General features: G+C 59.4%; 1 protein-coding gene across 1 annotated transcript; it reads right to left on the bottom strand.

The window, feature by feature from the left end:
- Positions 1 to 203: 203 nt before the first annotated feature.
- LOC115640624 (guanylate-binding protein 1-like) lies at positions 204 to 24,521 on the bottom strand. The gene is given in 15 exon segments (XM_030543521.1): positions 204 to 895; positions 2,411 to 2,604; positions 2,724 to 2,826; positions 3,359 to 3,571; positions 5,697 to 5,977; positions 9,761 to 10,003; positions 10,384 to 10,536; positions 10,539 to 10,573; positions 10,956 to 11,065; positions 12,498 to 12,631; positions 13,245 to 13,449; positions 16,549 to 16,648; positions 21,148 to 21,247; positions 22,163 to 22,344; positions 24,228 to 24,521. Coding segments are annotated over 15 exon segments (2,277 nt in total). The 5' UTR covers positions 24,236 to 24,521; the 3' UTR covers positions 204 to 679.
- Between the last annotated feature and the right edge of the window lie 4 nt (positions 24,522 to 24,525).

The raw sequence follows: 24,525 nt of genomic DNA, 5'->3' as shown, positions 1-24,525 counted from the left end.
TAGACACAACTCTCCTCCCAGAACTGGGGAGAGAACCCAGGCGTCCTGGCTCCCAGCCCCCCTCCACCAACCACTAGCCAATCTCACAACACTGACCCTTCCTTGACAGCCCAAATTCAGGGCAGCCGGCGTCTGTCCTGCATGTTTCTTAGTTTCAGGGGTCAATTCATGTCACCAGAGAGCAGCAAAAACACGCAGACATGTGAGGGAGGGAGGTTTGTTTCATTGCAGAGTTTAAAGGCAGAGAGGCATCCTGCACTCACACCAGCTCCCATCCTTCGGCCCGCAGCTGGGGAGGTACCCAGGGCAGAAGGCTGCCTCAGCTCCAGGTGTGGTTGTCTGGTGGCCACCTCACCTGGGTCCTGCCTCACAGATCAGGCTAAGAACCCCACCCATCCCGGTATCCCTCTCCAACACGTCCTCTGAATCTTGAGGTAACACGTCTCCCACAGTGACCCTCCCTGCAGGGCCCTGTGGGGTGAGATATTCCTCCCTGACCTTGCCAGCAGGGGGGCCACCCCAGGCCACGAAGCTTGGGGATTGGGAGCCCCCGGCGTTGCAGTCAGAACTAGCCAGTGCTCTGCTGGACGTTCCTAAGCTGCTCGCCGGCGGAGCGTCCTGTGGTGGGGGGTTCCGCAGGTGAACAGGGCGCTGGGGTACAGAGGTGAGCGGGATGCCCTCAGACTATCCCCTGGAAGAAGCTGCTGACGACTCCGGCGGCCTTGCCAGCCAAGCCAGGTAGCACGAAGGGGGCCACGTTGGCCAGAACTTCCAGCGCTGATTGGATTCACGACAGCTTCTGGATCTCCTCGCTCCGCTTCTGCAGGCGCCGGATCTCTCTATCCAAGCGTCCAGCCTCCTCCTGGAACCCCTCCCTCAGCAGGGCCTCCTGCTCCTGAGGGGCAATGACAGTGTGAGGGGGATCTCCATCCCCGCCCCATGGGACAGTCTCTGCCCCACGGGCAGTGATACCAGTCAGCTCTGTGTTCTTGGGGAACCAGGGTGCAGTATCCCATCTGTCTGACTCATGAAGGACCCCACTCCCACCTCAGTGTTTGCTAGAACCAAAACCCATCAGAGAAAGGCCTTGCAGAGAGCAGTGACGGGGGGTGGGAGATACACCTAGACCCCTGGGACAAGGGGGACAGGATTAAGGAAACACCCTGTCATTTGCATCGAAGATGGGACAAGGAGGCATCTCCATTAGCTACAGACTGGAGAACAGAGACTCCAAGGCAGGAACCGCACTGAACTCTGGGAGCAGAACAGCAGGGAAGCAGTGCATGATGGGGGATCTCTGCTCCAGATGTCAATAAACCCACCAGCACCCCCCCAGCTCAGCAGTTATCAGACCAGGTCTAGTCAGAAATCCTTTATTGGGATCCAAAATACTGACGCTGCCTAATTGCACCGTGAGCTCCCTGGAAGGAACATCGCCCACGGCCAGGAATCAGCAGCTCCCATGTCCAGCCTAAAGAAAACCCTGGAGTCATCATTGTACTCAGAAAAACACGGATTGTTCTCCCTTGAACCATTGTATTTTCCCAACCCAAAACTCCTACTCACACTCCAGGAAGTGCTCTGAGGCCTGGCCCCAAACTCTGCATCAGTTCCATGGGGACTTCATCTTCTGCCGACTGATCGTGCAGGGGGGCTCGGCCTGGCTCCAGCACTCAGGACCCTGAGCTACCACCATCACCTGGGAACCCCGACCAGCTCAAGCTTCAGGGAGTGGTGAGACCCAGCGCTCTCGCTCTCTGTTTTCCTTGTATAACTTTCGAACCCGGGTTTGTTTGATCACGTAGAGGTTTTTATATATCACTTTTGTAACCTTTAACAAACTGATTATGTTGGTTTAGGTGCCTTGCGCAGGTATCACTATTATTCAAAAAATAATGTATATGGTTAAGCTGGTTGCTTCCCTCTCTCTCTCTCTGAACTTTACTCTTTGGTGTTTTTAGCTTCCCCCATTCACTCTACTGCAACGCTTCTCTTACCTAAGCTAAAGATCCCTGCAGCACCCAAAATCCTGTGGGGTTTGCTCATCAAAGGGGGTTACTGCCAGAACAATTGTGACGTGAAAGTGGGGACAGGGACGTGCTGAACCTGGGCATACAAAGGTGGCTTGACCCAGACTACTGAGGCCAGGGGTATATACGGGGTCAGCTAGAGAGTGCTGATTGACCCGGTCCTCTCAGACTCTGTGCGTGTGTGCGCGCGCACGCACGCTTTTTCATCTGGTTCTGGGGCTGGAAGAAGCCAGCCAGAAGAGTAACCCTAATGAGGGTATCCCAAAGTAATGGGGAAATCTGCTAAGGGGGGGCGGGAGTGAGGCTGTGCCCATCCTGTCCCTGTCGCCCCAGCGCCAAGCACCCATGGGCCCAGCCCCACCACCGCCCCCCTCCAGTACCTTGAGTTTCTGATCCAGCATCTTGCCCTGCTCCTCCAGCAGCTTCTTCCTCTCGTCCTCCAGCTTCGTCTCCAGCTGCCGCAGGTTCTCCTGGTAGCTGCGTTCCTGGTCCTCCAGCTTCTGCTGCAGCTCAGCCTCCTTCTGCTGCACGACCTGCTGCTCCTGCTCGGCCGCCTCGGCCCGGGCTCGCTCGGCTGGGACAGGGAGAGAGAACTGGGTCAGCATGGGGAGGGCCATAGTGACTCTGCCTGCCAGGCTGCAGCCCAGGCACCCTCTCCCCTGCCCCAGCAGTGCAATGCCCCCCGGTGGGTACCTGCCATCTCCTTCTCCTTCTCCGTCAGGGCCTCGTCCGTCTGCAGGATGGACTGGGCCACGGCCTGCTTGGACTGGAGGAACTCCTGCAGCACCTCCTCGGCCTGGGGCTGGAAAGCGGGAGCCACCGGGTCAGGGGGGTTTGTCCTGTGGGGCCGGATCCGGGTCGGGATTCTGGATCACAGCACCAGAGGGTAATTGGCTGGCTAGGCAGGCGGGGAGACAGGATCCTTCCCCTCTATGGGTTGCTGCCCGTGATCCAGTCCCAGGGCAGGGGACTGACTGGCTCGGGGGGGTTGGAATGGGGACATGGGGCCTTTCCCCTCTGGGGGCGCTAGCTCCAGAGTCAGCATTTCATTCCCACTCGACACCCTCGACGCTGGTTCCGGATTAGCTGGGGGCTGAACCTGTTTTGTAACAGGACAAACGGCCTCATTACACGGGCACTGACTGACCACCCGCCAGCAGCCCCAGCAGAGCTGCCAAGGACTGGATTGGCCGCGGGAACCTGGCCCGGGGCAAGCTGGCAGCGGGGAGGGCTGTGTGGGTGGGGTAGACGCATTCTGATGCTGCCCCTGATGCTGCAGAATGAGGACACGCACAGACAGACAGAGCCAGGCTCCAGCCCTCTCCTACCTTTACCCCCTTCCCTGGCACCTGCCGGTATCTCTCCACCACATGCCACCGGTCGTCCAGGAAGCGCTGGTAGCCCCCAGGCACCAAGTAGACCCCCTCACCAATCCGGTCCTCCAGCTCGTCCCACAGCTCCAGCAGGGCGGCCATGCAGCGGTCCAAGGGCGCCAACTCAATGCGCCGGCAGAGGTCCTGCTTCTGCTCCTCCAGGCGGCACTGCCAGGTGGGGCACAGACGGGGCAGGCGTGAGCCAGGGTGGGGCACAGACGGGGCAGGCGTGAGCCAGGGTGGGGGGTTACAGACGGGGCAGGCGTGAGCCAGGTGGGGCACAGACGGGGCAGGCGTGAGCCAGGGTGGGGCACAGACGGGGCAGGCGTGAGCCGGGGTGGGGGGTTACAGACGGGGCAGGCATGAGCCGGGGTGGGGGGTTACAGACGGGGCAGGCGTGAGCCAGGGTGGGGCACAGACGGGGCAGGCGTGAGCCAGGGTGGGGGGTTACAGACGGGGCAGGCGTGAGCCTGGGTGGGGGGTTACAGACGGGGCAGGCGTGAGCCGGGGTGGGGGGTTACAGACGGGGCAGGCGTGAGCCGGGGTTGGGGGTTACAGACGGGGCAGGCGTGAGCCGGGATGGGGGGTTACAGACGGGGCAGGCGTGAGCCGGGGTGGGGGGTTACAGACGGGGCAGTCGTGAGCCAGGGTGGGGCACAGACGGGGCAGGCGTGAGCCGGGGTGGGGGGGTTACAGACGGGGCAGGCGTGAGCCGGGGTGGGGGGGTTACAGACGGGGCAGGCGTGAGCCGGGGTGGGGGGTTACAGACGGGGCAGGCGTGAGCCGGGGTTGAGGGTTACAGACGGGGCAGGGGTGAGCCGGGGTGGGGGGTTACAGACGGGGCAGGCGTGAGCCAGGGTGGGGGGTTACAGACAGGGCAGGCGTGAGCATGGGGGGGGGTTACAGACGGGGCAGGCGTGAGCCAGGGTCGGGGGTTACAGACGGGGCAGGCGTGAGCCAGGGTCGGGGGTTACAGACGGGGCAGGCGTGAGCCAGGTGGGGCACAGACGGGGCAGGCGTGCGCCAGGGTGGGGGTTACAGACGGGGCAGGCGTGAGCCGGGGTTGGGGGTTACAGACGGGGCAGGCGTGAGCCGGGGTGGGGGTTACAGACAGGGCAGGCGTGCGCCAGGGTGGGGGTTACAGACGGGGCAGGCGTGAGCCGGGGTGGGGGGTTACAGACGGGGCAGGCGTGAGCCAGGGTCGGGGGTTACAGACGGGGCAGGCGTGAGCCGGGGTTGGGGGTTACAGACGGGGCAGGCGTGAGCCAGGGTGGGGGGTTACAGACGGGGCAGGCGTGAGCCGGGGTGGGGGGTTACAGACGGGGCAGGCGTGTGCCGGGGTGGGGGGGTTACAGACGGGGCAGGCGTGAGCCGGGGTGGGGGGTTACAGACGGGGCAGGCGTGAGCCGGGGTGGGGGGTTACAGACGGGGCAGGCGTGAGCCGGGATGGGGGGTTACAGACGGGGCAGGCGTGAGCCAGGGTGGGGGGTTACAGACGGGGCAGGCGTGAGCCGGGGTGGGGGGTTACAGACGGGGCAGGCGTGAGCCGGGGTGGGGGGTTACAGACGGGGCAGGCGTGAGCCGGGGTTGAGGGTTACAGACGGGGCAGGCGTGAGCCGGGGTTGAGGGTTACAGACGGGGCAGGCGTGAGCCGGGGTGGGGGTTACAGACGGGGCAGGCGTGAGCCGGGGTTGGGGGTTACAGACGGGGCAGGCGTGAGCCAGGGTGGGGGGTTACAGACGGGGCAGGCGTGAGCCGGGGTGGGGGGTTACAGACGGGGCAGGCGTGAGCCAGGGTGGGGGGTTACAGACGGGGCAGGCGTGAGCCGGGGTGGGGGGTTACAGACGGGGCAGGCGTGTGCCGGGGTGGGGGGGTTACAGACGGGGCAGGCGTGAGCCGGGGTTGGGGTTTACAGACGGGGCAGGCGTGAGCCGGGGTGGGGGGGTTACAGACGGGGCAGGCGTGAGCCGGGGTGAGGGGTTACAGACGGGGCAGGCGTGAGCCAGGGTGGGGGGTTACAGACGGGGCAGGCGTGAGCCGGGGTGGGGGTTACAGACGGGGCAGGGAATGTGCCAGGAGAGGGCCCAAATGGGGCAGGGACGTGAGCCAATCCACATGCACCCGGGGCTGGAGACTGGTCTGAGTCCCCTTGGCCTGGCATCTCGGGTCTCCAGTTAAGCAGAGACCGGGCTTGGGACGTACCCAGGGAAAGGGATCAGGCGAGCCCTCCCACCCCCCATCCCGCAGAGGGGCAGCTACCCCATAACCCCTGGGGCCGTGCGAGGGGCCGTACCATGAGCTCCCCTTGGAAGCGGCGGTCGTCGTCCTTGAAGGCGCGTGCCAAGAACGCCCACAGCGCCTCCCGCTCGCACTGGGCGTGCAGCTCCAGCAGCTCCTGCACACTCTCCGTGGGCAGCACCACCCGCAGCCCCAGCTGCTCCTCGTAGGCAGCCACAGCCTCCCCCACCGCCGCCGAGTTCTCGATCTGCGCCAGGGCCAGCACCGCGCTCTCCATGCAGGGCACCGCCCCGCTGCGGATGGCGTCCATGTCGGTCACCGCCAGGTTCCCCAGCACTGCCGGAGGGACAGGGTCAGCGCCAGGTGCCCCAGTGCGGCCGGAGGGGGGCAGGGTCAGCGCCAGGTGCCCCAGTGCGGCCGGAGGGACAGGGTCAGCACCAGGTTCCCCAGTGCGGCCGGAGGGACAGAATCAGCGCCAGAGGGGCCAGCGCGGCCGGAGGGGGGCAGGGGGCCCAGTGCAGCCGGAGGGGGGCAGGGTCAGTGCCAGGGGGCCCAGCGCGGCCGGAGGGGGGCAGGGTCAGTGCCAGGGAGCCCAGATCCACAAACCCAGAAATCCTGGACGCCCCATCATCTCGGGCATTGGCACTCTCACTGAAGGACTGTCTGGATATATGGACTCTCTACTTAGACCCTATGCCACCAGCACTCCCAGCTGTCTCCGTGACACCACTGATTTCCTGAGGAAACTACAATGCATTGGTGACCTCCCAGAAAACACCATCCTAGCCACCATGGATGTGGAGGCTCTCTACACAAACATCCCACACACAGATGGAATACAAGCTGTCAGGAACACTATCCCTGACGATGCCACAGCACAACTGGCTGCTGAGCTCTGTGCCCTTATCCTCACACACAACTATTTCAAATTTGATGACAATATATATCTCCAGATCAGTGGCACTGCTATGGGCACCCGCATGGCCCCACAGTATGCCAATATCTTTATGGCCGATGTGGAACAACGCTTCCTCAGCTCTCGTCCACTCACGCCCCTTCTCTACCTACGCTACATTGATGACATCTTCATCATCTGGACCCATGGGAAGGAGACTCTGGAAAAATTCCACCACGATTTCAACAGCTTCCACCCCACCATCAACCTCAGCCTGGACCAATCTACATGGGAGGTCCACTTTCTTGACACCATGGTTCAAATAAGTGATGGTCACATTAACACCACCCTATATCGAAAACCTACCGACTGCTATGCCTACCTTCATGCCTCCAGCTTCCATCCCGGACACATCACACGATCCATTGTCTACAGCCAAGCACTGAGGTACAACTGCATCTGCTCTAACCCCTCAGACAGAGACCAACACCTACAAAATCTCCACCAAGCATTCTCAAAACTACAATACCCGCACGAGGAAATAAGGAAACAGATCAACAGAGCCAGACGTGTACCCAGAAGCCTCCTACTGCAAGACAAACCCAAGAAAGAAACCAACAGGACTCCATTGGCCATCACATACAGCCCCCAGCTAAAACCCCTCCAACGCATCATCAAGGATCTACAACCCATCCTGGACAATGATCCCACACTTTCACAGGCCTTGGGTGGCAGGCCAGTCCTCGCCCACAGACAACCTGCCAACCTGAAACATATTCTCACCAGTAATTGTACACCTGTCATAACCTTAGTCCCAGATTTGGACCTTAGCGTCCAAAATATGGGGGTTAGCATGAAAACCTCCAAGCTTAGTTACCAGCTTGGACCTGGTACTTGCTTCCACCACCCAAAAAATTAGAGTGTTTTGGGGCACTCTGGTCCCCCTGAAAAACCTTCCCTGGGGACCCCAAGACCCAAATCCCTTGAGTCTCACAACAAAGGGAAATAATCCTTTTTCCCTTCCCCCCCTCCAGATGCTCCTGGAGATATACACAGACACAAGCTCTGTGAATCCAAACAGAGTGACTCCCCCTCTCCGTTTCCAGTCCTGGAAACAAAAGCACTTTCCTCTTCACCCAGAGGAAATGCAAAATCAGGCTAGCAAATTCAACACACACAGATTTCCCCGTGATTTCTTCCTCCCACCAATTCCCTGGTGAGTACAGACTCAATTTCCCTGAAGTAAAGAAAAACTCCAACAGGTCTTAAAAGAAAGCTTTATATAAAAAGAAAGAAAAATACATACAAATGGTCTCTCTGTATTAAGGTGACACAATACAGGGCCAATTGCTTAAAAGAATATTGAATAAACAGCCTTATTCAAAAAGAATACAAATCAAAGCACTCCAGCACTTATATTCATGCAAATACCAAAGAAAAGAAACCATATAACTTACTATCTGATCTCTTTGTCCTTACACTTAGAAACAGAAGACTAGAAAGTAGAAACTACTTCTCCAAAGCTCAGAGACAGCAGGCAGACAGAAAACAAAGACTCAGACACAAACTTCCCTCCACCCAGAGTTGAAAAAATCCGGTTTCCTGATTGGTCCTCTGGTCAGGTGCTTCAGGTGAAAGAGACATTAACCCTTAGCTATCTGTTTATGACAACACCGCACCATAATAACTCTAGCTCAATCCATGCAACAAACCTCGATGCCAACTCTGCCCACATATCTACACCAGCGACATCATCACAGGACCAAACCAGATCAGCCACACCATCACCGGTTCATTCACCTGCACATCCACCAATGTAATATACACCCTCATGAGGCAGCGATGCCCCACTGCTATGTACATCGGCCAAACTGGACAGTCTCTACGGAAAAGGATAAATGGACACAAATCAGACATTAGGAATGGCAATATACAAAAACCTGTAGGAGAGCACTTCAACCTCCCTGGCCACATTATAGCAGACCTTAAGGTGGCCATCCTGCAGCAAAAAAGCTTCAGGACCAGACTTCAAAGAGAAACTGCTGAGCTTCAGTTCATCTGCAAATTCGACACCATCAGCTCAGGATTGAACAAAGACTGTGAATGGCTTGCCAACTACAGAACCAGTTTCTCCTCTCTTGTTTTTCACACCTCAACTGCTAGAACAGGGCCTCATCCTCCCTGATTGAACTGACCTCGTTATCTCTAGCTTGCTTGCTAGCATATATATACCTGCCCCTGGAAATTTCCACCACATGCATCTGAGGAAGTGGGTATTCACCCACGAAAGCTCATGCTCCAAAACGTCTGTTAGTCTATAAGGTGCCACAGGATTCTTTGCTGCTTTTACAGATCCAGACTAACCCGGCTACCCCTCTGATACCAGGGAGCCCAGAGCGGCTGGAGGGGGGCAGGGTCAGCGCCAGGTTCCCCAGTGTGGCTGGAGGGACAGAATCAGCACCAGAGGGGCCAGCACGGCCGGAGGGGAGCAGGGGGCCCAGTGCAGCCGGAGGGGGGCAGGGTCAGGGCCAGGTTCCCCAGCACTGCCCAAGGGGGACAGGGTCAGCACCAGGGGGCCCGGCAGGGCCGGAGGGGCAGGGTTAGTGCCAGGTTCCCCAGCACCGCCGGAGGGGGACACGGTCAGCACCAGGGTACCCAGCCCCTCTCCACACCTTCCAGGACCCTGGCTGCTCCCTGCCTGTCCCTGCACTCCTTGAACTGCCCTCCGCCTGCAGGACAGATGCCAAGCCTGGGACATGCCCCCTTCCCATATGCCCCCTGCCCCTCTGAACAATTGGTGCCTCATCTCTTGTTGGGACGCGCCTGGCTTCGCCCTCCCCACCCTGCCACAGGGTCCTGATCTGCAGTTCTCTGCAGCCCAGACAGCCCCTTGGGACCCAGGCGTCCCTCCCCAGGGAAACACGCCCACCCTGCTATCTAGGCCTCTCTCCATCTCCCCTGGGATCCACTGACCAGATCTGCTCTCTTGGGCTCCCCCCACCTGGCCTGTTCTCCCCGTGTGGGTCGTTTCTGCGGCTCTGTTCCATCCCTTGACAATTTCCAGCGGCCCTTCTAACCGTGCACTCCAGAGCTGGGCACAGGCTCCAGTGCTGGCCCCACCAGCGCCGGCCACATGGGACCCCCTCCCAGCTCGGTTCACCCGCACAGCACCCCACAAGCCCCGTTTGCCCGTGTCCCCTGGCCCAAGGGTTACCAACTCTCACTGGCCCTGGTCACCACGTGGCCGCTTGGGATGGTCTTGGGCTTCGACGTCTCCCAGATGTGGTGGCAGAACCGGGCCACCTGCTCCCGAAACTTGGGCTCCATCTCGACTTCCTGCAGCTCCTCCAGCGGGGCCAGGTCCCTCCTGCTGGCTGGCTGGACGAAGACAAAGCATTTCTGGCCCGGGAAGAACTGGCGGATGCACTCGCGGGGCAGGCTGTAGAGCTGGGCTTGCTGGCTGCTGCCTGGGGAGGAGATGGGAGCTGGGCAGCAGCCCTGTGCCAACATGCAGCTGCTTCTGGGGGGCAGCACAACAGCTGTTGGACAGATTCCCCTGGGGGAAGAGACCCCAATATCCACAGGGGATTGAGGGGAGCCAGGGAACCGTCCAAGCTGGAACGTGTCCGGGACAGCAAACACCCAAACTCCCAGGGACTGGTAACCCCCGCGAGGTGTCAATGGCTGGGATCTGTGTCTCGAGCAAAAGTCATCCCCTCTGCAAGCATAGCACCTCCTAGTGCCACCCTGGGGCCAGCCCTGACAGCCAGGGGAGAGCCCACACACACACACACCCTGCATCCCGGTGCCCCTTAGAGCTGCACTGGGGCCGGCATCGCTCCCCTACCTGGCTTTAGTTTCAGGCCATTATCCAGGTACTCGTCCTCGGTGATCTCCCGCCTGTCCAGCTCCAGCTGCAGCGTGAAATGCCACACGGCCCACACGAAGGCCGGGAAGAACTGCACAAACTCGGCCGAATCCTCCCCCTCCTGCCGGCCGCCTTCACCTTGACGCGCTCCGTCAGGTCCGCCACGTAGCTGGGGGCCGGGCTAAGGAACTGGAGATGTGGTGCCCCCCGCACGGGGGACCCGATCCCTTAGGACCCCTCAACCCACCTGCAACGGGGGCTCAGAAGAGACTGGGGGATGGGGAGGATATTCCATTACAACCCTCAGAAGCAGGGATCGAACCCACCACTTCCAGGGTCCAGAGCAGCCCCCTGCAGCACTGGAGCTGAAGCAGTGACTCTGCCTGCTGGTGGCAGTAGTGGGTTGTTACCCGCCATGCAGAGCGGCCACTAGAGGGGGCCATGGTGCACACCCTGCGCCGTGGGTCACAATTTTGCTGGGGGTGATGAATTTGGATGGAACTGTGGGACCCTTCTCCCCAGCCCCCAGCCCCAGGCCCAGGCCCAGATACTGCAGCTGGTCCATGGCCAGCTGGTTCATGGTGCCCATGCTGTTATAGACCAGGATGCTGCTGAGCAGCACGGCCAGCGCGAAGATCCACGTGTCGTTCTTCCCGTCGCCCTGGAACGACACCCACCGTCACCGTCCCTAGCATGTCCCAGCCGCAGAGCTCACAGAGCATGGCGGGATTGCCGGCCCCATAGCACAGATGGGGAAACTGAGGCATGGGGGAGGGATGGCCAGTAGAACAGCCCCCAGCTCTCTGGAGTCCCGGTCCAGCCCACAATGAATTTCCCCACTTGGAGCCAGCAGAGTCACTATTTGGGGTTGGTATATTCCCTTCCCCCATCCTTTTAAATCCCCAGCTCCTGGAGGCACGGGATGGGACGGGAGCTCCCACTGCCCTTATTTTACTGAAGTAAGTTTCTAACCCACATGGCTCCATTTAAACTTTGGGAAGGCAACAACCCCCTGCCCACCCCTGCCTCATGGGGTCCAGTTGCTCTCATGCATTTTTCTGGTCTCAACTTTTATTTGATCCCTGGTGGCTGGCGATGCCGGCTCTTCCCTCCACCTACAGCAAAGCGATGCCGACATATGGCCAAGGCTGCGGGATCCTTCTCAAAAGATCCATCTTATCGGCCGCGTCTGAGCCCCTCTTCAGAGTGAATGTATTTATCGTCACACTCCCTCTGGCAGGCGGGGTGGGGAAACTGAGTCCAAGGTCCCACAGGGGTCTGTGGAGCAGGGATTTGAAGCTGGCTCCCCCAATTCCCAGGCCTGCCCTCCACCACTAGAGTGGGTCATGAAATTGTCGCTGAAGAACATTGAATTGCTGATACCAAAATCACTGGTGAAACAGGGGGAAGGTGAATTTCCTGACTTGAAAAATTATTAGGGAAAAAGTTTCAGAATTGCGGAAACAAACCAATTGGCCGTTTGTGTAACCGGAAACTTGCTGTTTTTCAAGATGTCTCGTTGCCAACATTTTAGTAAATTTAGACCCAGTTAAGAAAGAAAATAAAAAGGTGGAAAATGAAATTGAAATAGTTGAAAATGACCGAAGTTTTTTGTGTGACCTGGACCCAGGGCACGTTTCTGATTTTCAGGCCCTGGCACTTTCTCCCCAGTTTGACTTTTCATCATGATTCGGGATGGGAAACATTTTCGATATCTCAACAGTTCTCCCCGGGCAGGACAAACGTTTCCAGCCACACCCCTGAGCCTCCCTTCCCAGCCCCGCCATCGCATCCCCAGCCCTCCCAGCATTGGCACTGCCCCCTTCAGAGGGCATCACCCCACATCAGACAGCCCCTCCTTCTCCTACGCGGGGCTCGCTGAGTCTGTTCCTTAGCCGGGGGAGCCCCTTAAATACTCCATCCCCTTTCCCAGCATGCCTTGCCCTGAACTACAATGTCCAGCATCCCCTGGGAACTACAAGTCCCAGAAGTCCCTGGGAACAGCAAGGGGCGCTCCATCCTGAGGGACATTCCATCCTGCTCTGCAGATTGGCTGATTCTCATACGCTGCCCCCCACCCCACCCCCACTCACCTTCTCCACGTCGCCCAGCCCCTCCGTGTCCAGCAGCACCAGGGTGTGGCCGGCCCGGCGGGGGTGGGGGTGGGGCAGGCACCACATCCAGATGCCCTTGGTGTGGGACTGGATGGTGGAGCCCAGCGAGAACCCTGGGGAGAGAGGGGCGGAGCTGGGACAGACGCAGAGCGAGGGGACCCAGGAGTCCTGGCTCCTAGCTTCCCCTGCTCTAACCATCACACCCTACTCCCCTCCCAAAGTCAGGGAGAGAACCCAGGAGTCCTACCCCCTTCAACCACTAGACCCTACTCCCCTCCCAGCGCCAGGGGGAGAACCCAGGAGTCCTGGCTCCCAGCCCCTCCTGCTCTAACCACCAGCCCCTACTCCCCTCCCAGCGCCAGGGGGAGAACCCAGGAGTCCTGGCTCCCAGCCCCTTCCCCCTCCTCTCACCCACTAGACCTCACTCCCCTCCCAGCGCCAGGGGGAGAACCCAGGAGTCCTGGCTCCCAGCCCCTCCCCCCTCCTCTCACCCACTAGACCCTACTCCCCTCCCAGCGCCAGGGGGAGAACCCAGGAGTCCTGGCTCCCAGCCCCTCCTCTCACCCACTAGACCTCACTCCCCTCCCAGCGCCAGAGGGAGAACCCAGGAGTCCTGGCTCCCAGCCCCTCCCCCCTCCTCTCACCCACTAGACCTCACTCCCCTCCCAGCGCCAGGGAGAGAACCCAGGAGTCCTGGCACCCGGGGGCCGGGCTCACGTCTCTCACCCGTTCTCTTGCTGGCCAGTCGGTTCATGAGGTAGGACTTGCCGGTGCGGTACAGCCCGGCGATGGCCACCACCACCACGGGCTGGGAGATCTCCGCCAGCACCCGCAGCGCCTCCTGCTGCACCCGCAGCTCCCCCGCCGGGCTGTTCTCGATCAGGCAGATGGGGGCCGGCATGGGGATCTCCATCGCGCTGGGGGGGGCGGCCTGCGGGACACAGAGCGGGGAGGGTCAGCGCGGGGGGGGGGTGAGAAATGGGAGGGGAATGAGACACAGAGTCAAGCCCCTCAAACTGCGGGAGACCCTTCCACCCACCCGCATGCAGCGTACGGACCCCAGCGTAGCCCGCAGCAGCTCACCCCGGGGCAGGCAAGCCCTGGCGCTCCTGGGCATCACTGCAGACCCCCAGCCGGTGCCCCTTGAATCACACCTGCTGGGGCTGCTGCTGGACAGGCTGGACGGTCCAGTGGTTAGAGCAAGACTCCCTGACTCTTGGGCCATGTTTTGGAAGGTGTTTCGGCGTTGCTGCACTCAGCATAGCAAGGCCTGACTGTCCCCGGTCTCAGCTCCTCTGTGCTTCAGTTTCCCCATCTGTGCAATGGGGATAACGGCACTGCCCTGCCCCCGGGGGGTGAGGGTCAATACATGAGGCTGCGGTGATGGGGCCCCTAGAAGGACCATAGACAGGGCAGCCAGAGCCCACAGGATGGAGCCATGGGGCACGCGGAGGCCTCTTGCCTTGATTACACCCTGTCTCCGAGCTCTCTTCGGCTGCCCGGAAGCCGTGGGCTGAGCTGAGGTTGATTTTTTCCATTCAGTGACTAGAAAATCCGTGGCAGGGGGGAAATTGTTTTGACTCCACCCAAGAGGGGAACATGTCTGGTGGTCTTGTCAAAGCCAAACAAATCCGCTTGGGGGTTGAACAGAACGTTTAACCTTTGCACATTTTGTTTTTTAGAAGAATCTCACCACATTTGCGAACTTCGGTCCCAAATGAATCATTCAACCCTAAACTGCCCCTGCTCCCTTTTCCAGGGCATTTCTAGGCAGATTTTCACCCTTTCTGGCCCTGTGGTTTTAACACAACCCAGCTCCGTGTGGACACACACCGGCCTTTCAAAACGAAACGCTGCTGCCGGTTCCCCTCTGCTTTTCTTCCAGCCGAAAATCGTCGGTGATCCTGGGACACTGCACGCCGTGTTCTCACCGTGATACGATGACGACAGGGTTATGGCATAATCCTGATGCATTTTCCACAAGTCATGTGAGGGGTCATTGGACAAGTGATGTTTGCCGAATAGAATTCTCTTAGGTGTGTGCGTGTAACATTTTGGTATCTGAAGGTATAAATATTGACTGTGTATCTGTACATCAACGGTAGTCACACCCGGAGAATGCCCACTAGGCAAGATGTTTTCCGTCTACATAGCGGGTGGGGAAGAGCCTATTCAGGGCCATTAGGAAAAGACACTGGCCCTTATGAGAAGCTTTTCCCCAACCTGGGGGGCCTTCCTGAGACCCCCCCACAGCCTGTGAGTGACGCTGCTATGACTCTACAGGGACATGTCATGAGACCACATGACTCCAGCCTCCATCTTGGGGTGTCAGTATTTCCCCACAACGCAGTCTGGGAACCAAGCTTGGGAACTAAGGTTCCCGCCAGATGCTAACGCTGTGTAAGGCAGGGGAGTGACGTCATCTGGGGTTCTTCACGCCCCATCCAAAGAGACCCCTGAACAAAGAGCCGAAGAACAAAGACTGACTGAGGGGAGGTGCTGGACCCAGGCTAAGGGATTTCTAGCCCTGTGTATGGAACACCTGTGGGCAGCTTTCCCCTTATGAATCTGCCGCCCACCTGTACCGTCCAGCAGGGTGAGAATCTGCTAGTTCATATCCTGTCTTTCTAGTATCTTAAACTTAGTTTGCGGTTTTGTCTATTTGCTAGGTAGATTCATAGACTCCAGGACTGGAAGGAACCTCGAGAGGTCATTGAGTCCAGTCCCCTGCCCTCATGGCAGGACCAAATATTGTCTAGACCAGGGGTCAGTAATCTTTCAGAAGTGGTGTGCCAAGTCTTCATTTATTCACTCTAATGTCAGGTTTCACGTGCCAGTCATACATGTTAACGTTTTTAGAAGATCTCTATCTATAAGTCTATAATATATTAACTAAAGTATTGTTGCATGTAAAGTAAATAAGGTTTTTAAAATGTTTAAGGAGCTTCATTTAATATGAAATTAAAATGCAGAGCCCCCTGCACCGGGGGCCAGGACCCGGGCAGTGAGAGTGCCACTGAAAATCAGCTTGTGTGCCGCCTTTGGCATCCGTGCCATAGGTTGACTACCTGGACTAGACCATCCTGGATAGACATTTATCTCACCTGCTCTTAAATATCTCCAGAGATGGAGATACCACAACCTCCCCAGGCAATTTATTCCAGTGTTTATTCCTGTGTTTATTCCAGTTATCCCTAACTGTCAGGGTAGGAACTTTTTCCTAATGTCCAACCTAAATCTCCCTTGCTGCAGTTTAAGTCCATTGCTTCTTGTTCTACCATTGGAGGCTAAGGTGAACAAGTTTTCTCCCTCCTCCTGATGACACCCTTTTAGATACCTGAAAACTGCTATCATGTCCCCTCTCAGTCTTCTCTTTTCCAAACTTAACAAACCCAATTCTTTCAGCCTTCCTTCATAGGTCATGTTCTCTAGACCTTTCATCATTCCTGTTGCTCTTCTTTGGTCTGTTTGCTATCCCTTATCATCCCTTAGAGTTATGGGGTTAGAGCTATGGGGTGGGGTTAGAGTTATGGGGTTAGAGCTATGGGGTAGGGTAGTTATGGGGTTAGGGCTATGGGGTGGGGGTAATTATGGGGTTAGGGCTATGGGGTAGGGTAGAGTTATGGGGTTATGGCTATGGGATGGGGTAATTAGGGGGGAGGGCTATAGGGTGAGGGGTAGAGTTATGGGGTAGGGCTATGGGGTGGGGTAATTAGGGGGTAGTTATGGGGTTAGGGCTATGGGGTGGGGGATAGAGTTATATGGTGGGGGTAGTTATGGGGCTAGGGCTGTGGAGTGGGGGATAGAGTTATGGGGTGGGGGTACGGGGAAGGGGGCTAGGTGAGTGTCAGGGATTAGGGTTGAGGTCTTAAGGCCGTGGCAGACCCTGCTCTCCACTCCTTCCCTGGTGCTGCCCCCCGTTAGCAGCCGTTCCCCTCGCTCTCGGCTCCATACCCAGGGGATGCCCTGCGCCCTGACCCTAGTCACTCCGAGCCCGAGGCGGGGGGAGAGGGGAGCACCCGGGACCCATCTGCCCGGGGTCAGGGCGCCCGGCCGGCTCGGTGTCCGCTTGGTTTCCCTCCTGTGCTGTGGGTCCACCTGGCTGGCTCAGAGCTGCGTTTCTCCCACACCTGGTCCAGAAAACAGGGGACAAATCAGGTGGAAACTGAAAGTGGAGGCTGGAGCCGTGTGACGAACTAGGAAAGTTCTTAATGTTTTCTGTGAATACTGTGTTGGTGCCTCAGTGTCCCCATGGCAGTTCTTAAGTATCTAGGTGGTGGAATAAGGGTGTGTGATTGCTGCAGAGGAAGGGGCCAGTGCACCTAAATGCCTGACACTCTGTCTCTTAGCAACTGATGGCCTGGGCCCCCCTCTGCAAAGGTGCCAGCTGAAGGTGTTGGAGACAAAGGGATCAGGTGACCTCCTGGCCCGGGAAAGGGGCTGAGCAGAGAGGAGGGGCTGGAGGGGTTGTTAGTCTGGAGCTGGCTGAGGGCAGACGTGGGGGTCTGGCTCACTGCCCCCCAGAATGGACCCGGCCGAGGGGTCCGGTTCTCTGTACCTACAAGCTCTGTTTTAGACCCTGTTCCTGTCATTCAATAAACCTCTGTGTTACTGGCTGGCTGAGAGTCACGTCTGACTGCAAAGTGGGGGTGCAGAACCCTGTGGCTCCCCCAGGACCCCGCCTGGGTGGGCTCGCTGTGGGAAGCGCATGGAGGGCAGAGGATGCTGAATGCTCCAAGGAGAGACCCAGGAGGTGAAGCCGTGGGAGCTTCTTGCCCTGAACAAGTCTGCTCCAAGGGAGAGGAGGCTCCCCAAAGTCCTGACTGGTTTTGTGGGGAGCAATTCCAGAGCATTGCCCATGGTCTCCGTGACAACTGGTGGCAGTGGTGGGACGTACTGCACCCCATGAATGGCGCTGCTTGCAGTAAGTGACTGGGGAGCAGTAAAACAAAGGAGGGATAATGAGGACCAGGCGTGCTGAAGGCTCAGAGAGGGGCGGTTTCAGGGGGCAGTTAACCTCTGGGAGTGTGTGACCAGCGAGAAGGACTGTTGGAGTAACAGGGTCCCCCTGAGGACTGCAGCGAGCAGTCTCAGGGGCGGAGGAGCTTGCCGCTTGCCCTGGGAGAGAGAAGGATTTTGCAGTAGCAGGGTTCCCCTGGGGATTGCAGGAGCAGTCCCAGGGGCGGAGGAGTCTGCAGCTCGACCCTGGCAAAGAGGTGGTGATCACGAGAAGGGCTGGCACACCAGGGGTTCTTCCTGGAAACCATGGGGGAGCCAAGAGCACACAGGCCTGTGAGTCCAGAGCCACTTGGGAACAGTGAAGTGATGGCCTATCACCATCTCCTTGAGAAGGACATTGTGATCCTGTGCACAGAGAGAGGGTTACGCCTGGGGAAATTCACCAAGGCACAGTTAATCGTGCAGTTGGAGGAGAAGCACCGCTCTGAGGAGCAGATTCCTGGCCCAGATGGGGCTACAAGAGGATCTGAGAGCAGCTGGAGCATCAGCCAGGCATCCCCGGGAGTCTGGTTCCCAATCAGACGAGGGTCTTCACGATTGGGTTCCCCATCAGGGGATCCGAGACGGATGGGATGGGAGCAGAGCCCGAGAGAGCGAGAGGACCGTGAGAGAGAGCAAGAGCCCGAGGAAAAGCTGCAGGAGAAGCAGCAGCAGCGTGGACTGGTGATGGTGGAGCGGAGAGACATAGGGGGCTGCCCAGGGGTCAGTGGGGAAACACGCCTGCAGGGGCGAGACCCTGGGACAGAGAGAACTGTGGTGGTGCAGCCCCAGATGCTGAGGGACTGTGGGACCTGGGTGAAGTTCCCTGGGGTGAAGCCCCTCGCCCTGCCTATGGCCCAGATCCCTGTGCAGACCCAGGAGGGGTCGGGCTGGCTGGTGGTTGGGGTTCTCCAGGATATCGGCTGGGAGGCCCTGTTGGGGGGTGACTGTCTCCCCACGGGACAGGATCCAGGCCCCGCTCCTGTAACGGTCGAGGGTTTGAATTCAAATCCAGGGAACCAATTGGCTAGGATGGAAATGGTCAGTGAAAATGCAAATAACCTGGCTGGCGGGGGGAGGGGCTGCTGGGCTCAGGATACCTGCCTACCTGTAACCAGTCCCCTGGGGCTGAGTGGGAGGGAGAGATGCTCCCCGGCCCCCTGCACACTGGAGAGGGGGCTCACGCTGGCTCTGATGCTGGGACCAGAGCAGAGAGCTCACTGCCTGGCCCCACTGGGACAGCAAGGGCAGCGCTGAGCACGGGGGGAGCTGAGACCCCAGCTGAGTGGGGGGACACCCAGGCAGGGCAGGTCGGCTGCCAAACAGGTTTGCCTGGTCCAGACGTGCTGCTGGGAAGTGATTACACAGCAGGGAGGGAGCTACCAGGGACAGGGCTCAGGGGAGCTGTGACCCCAGGTCCAGCCAGCGAGAGGGAACAGGTTCCACTCCCAGCCCCAGCAGCTGGATCCCAGACCGAGCTGCAGAGGGATCCCTCCTTGGAGAAGCTGAGAGAACTTGCTGGTCACAGCGCTGCAAACCCCCTTGGGGAAGGCTGCAGGGACAGAGTCCTGCAGGAGAAGGGATTCCTGTACCGGGAATGGGCTCCCCAGGGGGAAGTAGAACTGGGGGGAATCGGGAGGCAGCTGGTGGTGCCCCAGAAATCCACAGGGTTCTTCCCGTTTGAGCTGCTGGATGGGAGGAGAGTGAGGGGACCCCTGGACCCGGAAAGGAAGGTTTGGGAGGAGAAGGGGGAAGACTCCCTGGGGGATCTCTTCCCTGAGGTGGGAGCCAATCTCCCCATCAGGTGTTCCCCATTCAGAGTCACTGGGAAAGCAGCCCAGAACCTGGAGAGAGAGGTCAAGGAGCTGCTGGCTTTAGACGGGATCCAGCCATTTTACAGCCCATGGGCCTCACCGTGAGGCTGATCCCCAAGGGAGACAGGAAGATCTGGTTTTATGGGGGCTATCAGAAGCTTAAAGCCATCACAGTGTCCGATGCCGACCCCATGCCTAGGCCTGGGGAGATTCTAGACAAGCTGAGAGGGATGGAGAACTTGGCCCTGGCAGACACTGATAACATGTGCATCTTTAGCCAGACCTGGGAGGAACAGGTGTCCCAGGTGAAGAGGGGGCTGGGCTGGCTCAAGGAGGTGGGACTGATGGTAAAAGCTGGAAAGTGCAAGGGGGAACGGCAGAGGTGTTGTGTCTGGGCCACAAAGTGGGAAGCAGCTGCCCAAGCCCAGAGCTGGCAAAGGCCAAGATGGGGCCTCTTAACCAAGGGAGCCCGAATTGCAGCCCAGAGTGCTGGGAGAAGACCCCGTCCCAGTTTGAACCCCAGGGGTACTGGGGTGGCAAAGGGTGTGGGCTGCATAAACCTTCCCACATGTGGCCTGCAAGTGCCATCAAGCACACCCGACCTAAGGGAGGGCGTAAGACTGGACTGTTCTGGTGTAACTCACACCAAGGGATGGGAGAGATGCTGGGGCATCCATAGGAACCTTGGTGGGTTCGAACTTCCCCAGGTCACTGTCTGGAGTGACCTCGCTCAGTTCGGTCTCGAAGGGGGGAGAGATGTGACGAACTGGGAAAGTTCTTAATGTTTTCTCTGAATACTGTGTTGGTGCCTCAGTGTCCCCATGGCAGTTCTTAAGTATCTCGCAGAGCAAAGGGCCAGTGCCCCTAAATGCCTGGCATTCTGTCTCCTGGCAATTGATGGCCTGGGCCCCTCCCCTGCAAAGGTGCCAGCTGAAGGTGTTGGAGACAAAGGGATCAGGTGACCTCCTGGCCCGGGAAAGGGGCTGAGGAGAGAGGAGGGGCTGGGAGGGGTGGTTAGTCTGGAGCTGGCTGGGGTCAAGGGTGGAGGGCAGACCTGGGGGTCTGGCTCACTGCCCCCCAGAATGGACCCAGCCGAGGGGGCCTGTTCGCTGTACCTACAAGTTCTGTTTTAGACCCTGTTCCTGTCATCGAATAAACCTCTGTGTTACTGGCTGGCTGAGAGTCACGTCTGACTGCGAAGTGGGGGTGCAGAACCCGGTGGCTTCCCCAGGACCCCGCTGGGGTGGACTCGCTGTGGGAAGCGCACGGAGGGCAGAGGATGCTGAATGCTCCAAGGAGAGACCCAGGAGGTGAAGCCGTGGGAGCTTCTTGCCCTGAACAAGTCTGCTCCAAGGGAGAGGAGGCTCCCCAAAGTCCTGACTGGCTTGGTGGGGAGCAGTTCCAGAGCATCGCCCGGGGACTCTGTGACAAGCCAGCTTAACTGCTTCACACTCAGGGCTGGGCAGCCCCACAGAGCCCCTACCTGGCACCGGATCTATGGGGCTCTCACAGCCCTGGCATCTGTGGGGTCCAGAGGTCACTGGATCTATGGAGCCGTGAGGGCCAGGGGTCACTGGGTCTATGGAGCCGTGAGTGCAGGGGTCACAGGGTGTATGGGGCCATGAGCACAGGGGTCACTGAGTCTATGGGGCCGTGAGGGCCAGGGGTCACTGGGTCTATGGGGCTGCGAGGGCCAGGGGTCACTGGGTCTATGGGGCCATGGTGTTCAGGGGGGGTGGCCCTCTGCCCGTGGCAGCCCTGTGCTCTGATCCGAGTCGATCCGAGCCCCGGGGGGCAGGGGAGCAGCTGGGACCCACCTGCCCTGGGGTGAGGGTGCTTGTCCGGCGTGGTGTCCGCTTGGGGTCCCTCCCGCCCAGTGTGTCTGCCCGGCTGGCTCGGAGCTGCACTTTTCCACACCTGGTCCAGAAAACGGGATGAGTCAGCTGGAAACTGAAAGTGGAGGCTGGAGCTGGCTTAACTGCTCCACACTCAGGGACCCTGTGATCCAGTCCAACCCCCTGCGCGGTGCAGCCCCCAGCCCAGCCCCCTGTACCAGCCCTGACCTCGGGCCGAGTCGCTGCCAGCCCTGAATCAGGGGTTACAGACTCCAAGAGACTCCACCACGGACACGAGTTCAACCTGCAAGTGTCCCGGGCCCCAGTGCAGCGAAAAGCAAACCCCCCCGCTCCCCACCCCTCCTGCCCCACCGGGTATCCCGGAATCAGCCCCGGGCTGCGAAAGGATCCGGCTGCTTTCGGTTTCCACCTGACTGAGGTATTCAGGAATTGGAGCTGCCAGACCCGCCTCGTCCCCTGGCCCCAGGATGTGGGTTGGCACCATGGACAGTTCTCTGACAGAGGCAGTGTCTGGGGATGGGGGGGTGTCTGGAGATAGATAGATAGAGGGAGCGGGTGTATGGGGATAGAGGGTGTGGGGGATTGATAGATAGATGGGGTGGGGATAGATGGATAGAAGGAGGGGTGTGTGGGGATAGCTAGAGGGAGGAATGTGTGGGGATAGATAGATAGATGGATGTGGGGTCTGGGGATAGACAGACAGACAGATGGACAGACAGACAGTGGCTGTGCACAGGGTTAGCTATGTGGATGGTCGCCCACTAGCCAGCGCACATTGGTCGCAGATTGGACAGACCCCTGTCCCGGCTGTTCTCGGTTCCTGGCCCTGCCTCCGCGCTGGGGGCTGCATGTGATGAGCCCACGAGGTCCCTTCCAGCCCCACGTTCCCGTGGCTCGATAATAGACTCACACGAGCCGCTGGGAGCAGGGGGATTTCCTGGCTGGCCCAGGGGGGAGGTGAAGCAGAAGGTCTCACCCGTTCTCCTGCCGGCCAGCTGGTTCAGGAGGTAGGACTTGCCGGTGCGATACAGCCCAGCCACGGCCACCACCACCACGGGCTGATCCACGCCGCGCAGGGCCTCCAGCGCCTCCTCCATCACCTCCAGCTCCCCGTCGGCAGGGTTGGCGACGAGGCACACGGGCTGCTCCATCGCCCACCTGCAGAACAGCAGGCGCAGAGCTGGAGCCGGGGGGAGAATGGGGGGAGGGCGGCTCTGGCGTTTCCCTCCACCCCAAACCCCTGTTCTCAGGCCGCTCCACAGGGACCACAACCCCCAGCATGAGAGTCACTGTCAGACACATGACCGCTGCCTCCCCACCCTCCCAAGAGAGACGCCACCGGGGGGAACCCAGGCCCTGTGAGGGGAAGTGACTCGCTGAAGGTTGCGTATGAAGCCGGTGGCACAGCAGGGACAGAACCTAGGAGTCCTGGCTTCCCCCCACCCCACAGATCCCACTCCTCTCCCAAAGCAGGGATAGAACCCAGGAGTCCTGGCTCCCAGCCCCCCCTGCTCTAACCACTGGACCCCACTCCCCTCCCAGAGCTAGGACAGAACCCAGGAGTCCTGGCTCCCAGCCCCCCCTGCTCTAACCACTAGACCCCACTCCCCTCCCAGAGCCAGGGAGAGAACCCAGGACTCCTGGCTCCCAGCTTCTGCTTTAACCACATCCGACCTTGGGAAATTTAGGTGGCAGATTAAACTTTCCTCCCCCTTGTTCTTTATTCCATCCGACCCCCCTTCACTCCCAGCCTCTTTATTCCAGACACTTCTCTGCACTTCCCGTTTCCTTCCCTTTCCGCCCCACCAGCTCTGTGGACCGGCCCGGCTGGGATCCCGCAGCTCGCTCAGGCCAACCCTCGGCCTTCAGCAGCCGCTGATCAAACACTGGAGAGCGACTGGACCGGCCACAGAGCCAGCGATTCCCCTGCTCTAGGAGGGGAGCAGGGTCTAGTGTTTAGAGCAAGGGGACGGGGCTGAGAAGCCAGAACTCCTGGGCTCTCTCCCTGGCTCTGGGAGGGGAGTGGGGTCTAGTGGTTAGAGCAGGGGGCAGGGCTGGGAGCCAGGACTCCTGGGTTCTCTCCCCAGCTCTGGGAGGGGACTGGGGCATAGTAGTTAGAGGGGCTGAAAGCCAGGACTCTGGCCAGCTCCTCCCATGGCAAATGGACATGCCAGAGGCCCCAGGCCCAGCTCACGGCTGCTGCCAGCATACACTGGCTCCCCAGTGGCAACGCCCTTGTCGCTCGTATGGCAGGCATGTTCTCCGTTGGTCTGGAGCCAGGCCACGTTTGCATCTGGCAGCCAGGGCACGGCACAGCCGCGCCCCCTGTCCCAGGCACCGCCGGGTTCCCCACAACTCTCCTGGGCCGGGGGCCAGACTGCTCCGGACAGGGACGTTCTGGAGAGCACCGGGCTGGGCAGTGCTGCTATATAGCAATGCCAACTTTTCCCAGCGTAGTGCTAAAGATTCCCAAATCTAGTGAAAAATTTCAGATACAGTTTTTACAGTGCTTCTCTATCCTGGAAAATTTCCCAGAGCTTGGGAATGTGTGAGTAAAATGTTTCAACTTGGGAAATGGGGAATTTTCATTCAAAACATTTTACTCACACATTCCCAGGTTTTGGGATAGAGAAGCACTGTACCAGGGTGATGGTCACCCCAGCTCCTGCCTAGGGCATGGCAGACCAGGGCACAGGGTCCCTTGCTGCCTAGCCAGCTCGCTCGTGGTGCATCGGGCCCCAAGCAGGCATCCGCCTCCCACCCTGGCAGCGCATCACAGGCCCCTGGAATGTGGCACCCCCCACTGTGGGCACTTGGGACCCAGGCACCAGCTCCCCCTAGTTTGCAGACTGGTCCATTGCACTGCCGTGCATTACACCAGCCCAGCCCCCAGTGCAGTGACCGGACCATTGCACCAGCACCCCCTCAGTGTACGGACCGGACCATTGCTCCCCCCGCGCATTGCACCAGCGCCCCCAGTGTATAGACCAGACTGTTGCGCCCCACGTGCATTGCACCAGCTCCACCCCCAGTATACGGACCAGACCATAGCACCCCCCGCGCATTGCACCAGCTTCCCCTAGTTTGTGGACCGGTCCTTTGCACCCCCAGTGGTGCATTGCACGAGACTCCAGATCTAGACCATACCAAGGGGAATAATGAAAACGGGGAGCATTATTCCCCCCACAGCAACAGCAAAAATGGCATACTCCGCCGCACATGCGTAGAACCCTCCATCGGGGACCAAGTCGCCCCTGCTTCACCGCTCGGCGCAGGCGCATCGACTCAGGTGAGGCTTCGCGTGCGCAAAGCTGCGACGTTCGCGTCCCCTCATCAGTA

Source organism: Gopherus evgoodei, unplaced genomic scaffold (assembly GCF_007399415.2).
Source record: "Gopherus evgoodei ecotype Sinaloan lineage unplaced genomic scaffold, rGopEvg1_v1.p scaffold_31_arrow_ctg1, whole genome shotgun sequence".
Taxonomy (NCBI): Eukaryota; Metazoa; Chordata; order Testudines; family Testudinidae; genus Gopherus; species Gopherus evgoodei.
Note: the sequence above shows the minus strand (reverse complement) of the source record. Positions and strands in the feature narration are given on the sequence as shown.